Source organism: Vicia villosa, linkage group LG6, assembly GCF_029867415.1.
Source record: "Vicia villosa cultivar HV-30 ecotype Madison, WI linkage group LG6, Vvil1.0, whole genome shotgun sequence".
In the NCBI taxonomy this organism is placed as follows: domain Eukaryota; kingdom Viridiplantae; phylum Streptophyta; class Magnoliopsida; order Fabales; family Fabaceae; genus Vicia; species Vicia villosa.
The window spans coordinates 19,285,749-19,292,616 of NC_081185.1; the positions used below are offsets into that span (position 1 = coordinate 19,285,749).

General features: G+C 39.2%; 1 protein-coding gene across 1 annotated transcript; it reads left to right on the forward strand.

Annotated features, from left to right (window-relative positions):
* Positions 1-5,268: 5,268 nt before the first annotated feature.
* LOC131613316 (uncharacterized) lies at positions 5,269-5,952 on the forward strand. The gene has a single exon (XM_058884995.1). The coding sequence runs from the start codon at positions 5,269-5,271 to the stop codon at positions 5,950-5,952; it is 684 nt and encodes a 227-aa protein (XP_058740978.1).
* The last annotated feature ends 916 nt before the right edge of the window (positions 5,953-6,868 follow it).

Sequence of the window (6,868 nt, forward strand, 5' to 3'; positions counted from 1 at the left end):
ATAGCACACAAATGCACAAAAATATTTCGCAACTGTCCTATTCTTTTCGTCTACCTCACGCGAATCCAACCATACCCTTGAATCAGCCTAATTTCAGCCCTAACGAAAAGCCCCAAATCTAAAACAAGAACCCTAATCCGACCTCCAATGGTGATTCACGATAAAACCACATAAACAATAAATTTCTTGCCTTGAAACAATCACAGCATTGAGAACAATCAGAATATACAATCAATTTGCAATGGATATGCGTGAATTAGTCTAACCGATCAAAACTTTAAAACAACATACCTTGGCTCGATGGAGAATAATCTGGGGGTGCTGAAGCCGTGTGATGATCCAGATAGACTCAGAATACTCCAAGGAACGTGTGGCTATGCTCAGAATCTTTTAAAACCTCTTGATTCTCTGAAACCGAATCCAAGTTTCTTGACCAATTTTCTTGTTCTTGAAGATGGTTCTCTGCCCAGAATTTCGTCCCTCAATCCTATGCCCTGTGTTTAGTACTTATAGGGGAGTGTATTAGGTCAAAGTAATAGCTCAAATGTTACTTGAATCAAATCTTGCTAAAGTTTGGAGATTTGATTTTATTTTTGAATATGAACTTGCTATTTTTGTCCTCATTTTGTGCTAATCTTTCTCAATCAAATTATCACGAAAATTATGTGATAATCTGATATAAATGTTGATTGGAATTGGTTATTATGTGACTTTTTTCAAATATTTGATTTCCTTTGATTTATACAATTTTAAATCATTATTTAAATGAATAAAATCATACAAAAATCAAATAAATTATAAAATTCATGGGAAATCACTTTGGATAACCCAAATGCCTTGTGGATCAAGTTTGAGTCATAAAATATAGGCCCAATTGCCAGAAATCCAATTTTGACCCCCCTTTATTTCACATTTTGCCTCCAAAAATTAACCAACTTTGATCAAGCATATCTCACTCAATTTTTAAGCTATGAGGGAGTTCTTGGACTTTTTGGAAACCTAAAGAGGTCCTCTATAAGCCACTTTGGAACATATTTTTCATTTGGGGCTTTTATCTTGATCATATCCTCTTTGACAAAAACCTGCTTTTGGAAGATGTTTGAAAAGGACCTATAATCTTTTGCATTGTATCTCTCAAATGAATCATTTCTAGCCTTGGCTTGTGAGAGACAAAGTTGTAGGGAATCCAATTTCCTTCCAAATAGGCTTTGAGTGGGTAATTTTTGATGTTCCATGTGAAAGTTATGGTTAGTCAAAGTTGAGTTGACTTTTTCCTAGAGAAACCCTAATTTGAACCTTTTTGTATTTGTTCATCTCTGAGTTTCTACTGATAAATCATGATCAAATTTTGATCAAATGATGGATATACACTTATATACTTGATGTTTGATCAATGATCAGAGGTTTAGACCATGCTTTGTTTGTGGTTGACTTTTAGGTTTAATCAGTTGACTGTGAATCTTGGAGTTTGTTTGAGCAGGTAACTTTTGGAGTTGGGTCTCGATCTTTGCCATAGAGATATCTTGGGTCATAATGGGTCATGGAGAACTTCATTAGAGACCTTGTTTTGCTAATTCTTTCAGGAGAGTACCAAACCCTAGCTTTAGGAGACTCTTGCTCAGGAGCATGACTGGATGAATCTCTTGAACTTTGAATCGTTATGGATGGAATATGGGAGGCAAATTTTGGGGTATGACACTCAGCTGAGCCAGATGTAGATGTATTTGATGGATCTTCACCAGCCATCTTGTACTGAAGCATTTTTCTCTTCCTGGATCTTTTCTAAACACGGTTAAGTGCTTGCACCTTAGAACCGGCGCTCTGATGCCAATTGAAGGATAGAAAAACACTTAGAAAGGGGGGTTTGAATAAGTGTAGCTTTAAAAACTTGTAAGATAAAAACAATTTGCACAATGATTTTTATCCTGGTTCGTTGTTAACTAAACTACTCCAGTCCACCCCCTTGGAGTGATTTACCTCACCTGAGGATTTAATCCACTAATCACACGAGATTACAATGGTTTTCCACTTAGAAACACTCTAAGTCTTCTAGAGTATCCTGATCACAACTTGATCACTCTAGGAACAATCTGCTTAGACAACTTCTAAGACTTTCTAGAGTATACTGATCAACAACCTGATCACTCTAGTACTTACAACTTAATGTAAACAAATTCTTTTAAGAGTTACAATGCTTCTTATAAAGCTATTATCACAACTGTGATTTTCTCTTAAGTTTAAGCTTAATCTCACTAATATATTACAACAGCAATGTAGTGAGGTTGATGAAGTTTGAGAGCTTTTGATTTGAACAGCGTTTCAGCGTTTTTGCATAAAGTCTTGTATTCAGAATTCGTAACTTAGCTTGTCATTAGAACTTCATATTTATAGGCGTTTGAGAAGATGACCATTGGGAGCATTTAATGCTTTGCGTATTCCGTACAACATTGCATTTAATATTTCACTCTTTTGTCAACTACCTCGAGCCTTGCTTTCGCTGTGTCTACTGACGTTGCCTTTAATAGCTTTCAACGTTCCTTTTGTCAGTCAGCCTAGCCTGCCAGCTAGTACTTGCTTCTGATCTGATGTTTGTGTAAACAACGTTTGAAAATCATCAGAGTCAAACAGCTTGGTGCAGAGCATCTTCTTGTCTTCTGACCTTGAAGTGCTTCTGAGCGTGATAGCATGAGAACTTCAGTGCTTCTGCTTCTGATCTCAAGTCCTTCTGATGCTTCCATAGACCATGTTCTGATTCTGCTTGACCATCTTCTGATGTCTTGCCAGACCATGTTCTGATGTTGCATGCTGAACCTTCTGAGTCAGTGCTTCTTGCGCTGATTTTGTGCATACTCTTTATATAATTCCTGAAATGAAAATTGCATAGTATTAGAGTACTACATTATCTCATACAAAATTCATATACATTGTTATCATCAAAACTAAGAATATTGATCAGAACAAATCTTATTCTAACAAATAGTGCCTATACCAGTTGACCCTTTTAAGGCATTGAAAGACAAGTGCAATTCAAGGCTACTGCTCTTTGAATTGAAGGGGGCTCTTGGCCTTGCTCCTTTTCTCGTTCACTTTGCGGATCACTAACAGAATTTGTTATTCATTTACCTTCTAGAACCTTTGCCACCTGTCCTTCCTGTTGACGTGGTCCTTTCATTACATCTTATTGGGAATATTTTAAAGACCCATGCGTATGTAGTTGTCAAATGATATGGTACAATGTTTTATGATCAATTTCAGCGACAGGATGATTATAATATTTAAAAAATGAAAACATTAAATTAATTGTATAAATTCAAAGTGTTAAGTAAGGCAATCATCGATCCTGTTGATAATTAATATAAAATTCAAATTGTATAAATTAAGGAAAGATGAACCAACAAAAGTAGATGAATTAGATTACGTAATAGTGAAAAGCACAGCACTTATATTTAAATATGTATAAATTAAGGAAAGATACGTAATAGTGAAAAGCAAAGCACTTATATTTAAATATTGGTAAAGATTTTCTCATCCTTGTGAGAGGGAGGTCCAGTTGGAAACAACAAAGTTTTTTTATTTTTTTGGGAATAAAGACAGCAAAGTTTATATTTCAAGTTGTCAAGAAAAGTTGGACTATGCAAACAACACAATTAAGACTAAAAAGTATGTCATCTTTTTTAAAAATAAAAAATATTATAAAAGAAAATATTGAATTGCCTCTATATAAGTTGCTATTCCTAGGAAGAGCTTAAAAAAAATTTTAGATAATAAAATTGCGTCTTAGAGACTTAACATATCAACTATTTCAACAAATTTTAATTTTTTTCAAAAGTAAAATATAAATTTATTTATTAATCCTTTAAAAAATTAAAAATCTGATGAAATATTAAAATATTTAAAATTTGATATTAAAAAATTGAAGATAAGAAAAGGAGAAAATAAAAAAAGTAAAAGTTCATTGAGTATATTTTTTTTTTAAAAGAAAAATGAACTAATGGCGGATTCAAATATTTTTTTCTAATGGAAAAATGAGTAAATGTTTTTAATAAATAAAAATATAAAATATAAAATGATAACATTTGATAGAATTGTAAAATATAGAAGTAAAAATAATTGCGTTTAATGAGAATATAGAAGAAAAGTGAGTCATGTCAAAAAAAAAAAAAAACTATATGTATTTTCATTGGTGTTGGACAAGGAAAAATGAGTAATTCTTTTAAATGATGGGGAAAAAAATAAGTTGAATAGTGCTAATAAGACAACTAACACACCAATCTTAATATATTTTTATTCGTAAAGTTTATCAATTGATCTTCCTCTTCATTATTAATTTGAATAATTTGATAGAATTCATATAAATTGTAGGGTAACGTAGGGCACATATGTTAAGGATAAAAGTTAAATATAATTAAATATAATAAAATTATATTTAAAATTTTGATATATTAAATCCACGTGTTTTAAAAAAATATTTTTATAAATAATTTATTAATTGTGTCTTTGGAGCATAAGTTAATTTTTTCCTAAATTGTAATTAATATAATCGATTTTGTTAAATTAATGTATGCTATAAATCGATTTTCAAACACTTTTCAAATAGATTTTGTTCTGGACTGGGCCGAGATTAGACCCAATGTAGCTTCGGCCCACTTGACCTTCGAGGCCCAAGCCATGCTGCACTCTCCATCCAGCTTAATGGTGCTCGCCACCTCCCTGCTCGGCATGGGTGCCTCCCGCTGACATCTCTGCCGAGGACCATGCTCTCCGCGAGCACCCTTCCCGCCGAGGACCCTGCTCCTCGCAGGGCTCCTTCATATCCAACCCTCTGAATAATACGGAGTCCATGTGGTCCCTAGAAGACCGCGTCTCCCTTAGATTCCGGAGCGGTTAACCAGGAAAGAGGGCAACATGCACCTCCGATATTTCCGCCCAGGAAACCTGGCAGTCTCCTAATTGGGCCTGGGCATCCAGTCCAAATAGCGAGATCATGGCCCAGCGCTGGGGGCTATAAATACCCTCTTTCACTAGAGGGTCGGGTATTCAATTCTCTCTAACTTCTAACTTGTACTTGCTCTCCTTTGCTCCTCTACTCACTTTGGCATCGGAGTACCTTGCAGGTACACCCCCCCTCTCACTTCACGAAGACCCAGCATCCGAGCAGGCCTTGACGACTCTTCTGATCAGGTACGATCAGTGGCGCCGTCTGTGGGAATCAAGCTTCCCCTTCTTTAATACAACAAAGATCAAAAGCTAATCCATCCTACGATCGTCATGGCCGGCAACAACAACAACAACAGTGCCATCGTCCCAACTCCCGATCCTTTCCACCTTCATGATTTGATCGAGGAGTCCACTGCCGGGCTGTCAACCCGACACCGGCGAGAGGGACGACAGCACACTGCTGAGGGGCAAGGAAGGTCAGGCCACGAAACCTCCCAAACCCCAAGACGACCACAGCCTCAGCATGTCGAGCAAGCTCAAAATAATGGAGACGAGCAAGCTCAGAACCACCGAACTGAGCAGCTCCTACCCCAGAACGATGAAGACGAGCATGCTCAGAATAACCGGACCGAGCAGCCCCAACATCAGACCGGGCGTCAACTGACTCGGGTCCATCATGAGGCTGACCACAGGGACGGGCAAACCGCCTCCTCCTCCACCCGTTCACTCGAGAGACCAAGGACTCAACACGAGCAGCACCGGGATGCAATAGATGCTCGTGGGGGAACTGACTCCACGGCCCTCATCCTCCTCAAAGAGCTACAGAGGACCAACCGCCTCATCCGCCTTCAGAGCGAATGGATCGAGAGGCTAGAAAAGAGGCGGCGCCATCGCTCTCCCCCGCGGAGACGCCATCGATCACGCTCCTCCTCCTCGCGCTCCCCACCAAGGAGGACCCGTCGACGCTCCCCGTCTTCTTCGCGGTCTCCACCCAAAAGGTCCCGCCGCCAGTGATCCTATTCACGCTCTCCTCCACGAAAGAGCAAGAAAAATCGGAGACCCGAGCCCATAGAAGTCGAGAGCCCTACTCCCGACCAAGAAGACAGAAGACTTCCCAGGAAAGACAGAGGACCTCGCGAGCAGTCCCCCGCCCGGGATGACCACCGGGATATAGAGAAGCCGTCAGGAAAACCCCGTCGAAGCACACGCTCGATCTCTCCGAGCGCCAGCGACGAGGAAGAGTTCCACAGCCCCTTGTCCGAAAGCATCCGAAGGGCTCGCCTTCCACGAGGGATGGAAAAACCCCCGACTTTGGATCCATACGACGGAACCACAGATCCCGACGATCATATCAGAAACCTTGAGGCCGTCATAGAATATCACGAGGTCCACGGTTCCATCAAATGTCGGATCTTCCCGACCACGCTCCGAAAAGGGGCAATGACCTGGTACAGGAATCTCCCTCCGAACTCCATCAAGTCTTGGGCAGAACTCAAAGAGCTCTTTTTGAGCCACTTCACTGCCTCCCGTCGTCAGCCGAAATCCGAGGCAAACCTCGAAGTTGTGGTCTGTAGATGTTTTGATTGGCTGCATTTTGTGGTAAAACATTCATGTGTATTCTGTTGTCTTGACTAAGGTCATGACATGTGGTGTGTAGTGTTAAAGGGTATGCAGGTTCTGGTTGTGTAAGCTAATACATGCTGTGAGTTGGATGTCATGCTCGACGTCATGACATCAGGGTTTGACAGCAGTAGCTGTTACGTTTTCTGTGAGTTGGATGTCATGCTCGACGTCATGACATCAGTGTTTGACAGCAGTAGCTGTTACATTTTCTGTTCTGTTTCTATTATGTTTCCTTACTTATCTCAGTCTCTATTTTGGGAAACTAAAGATTATGTTGATTGTACATCAGTAATAGAACAAATCATGG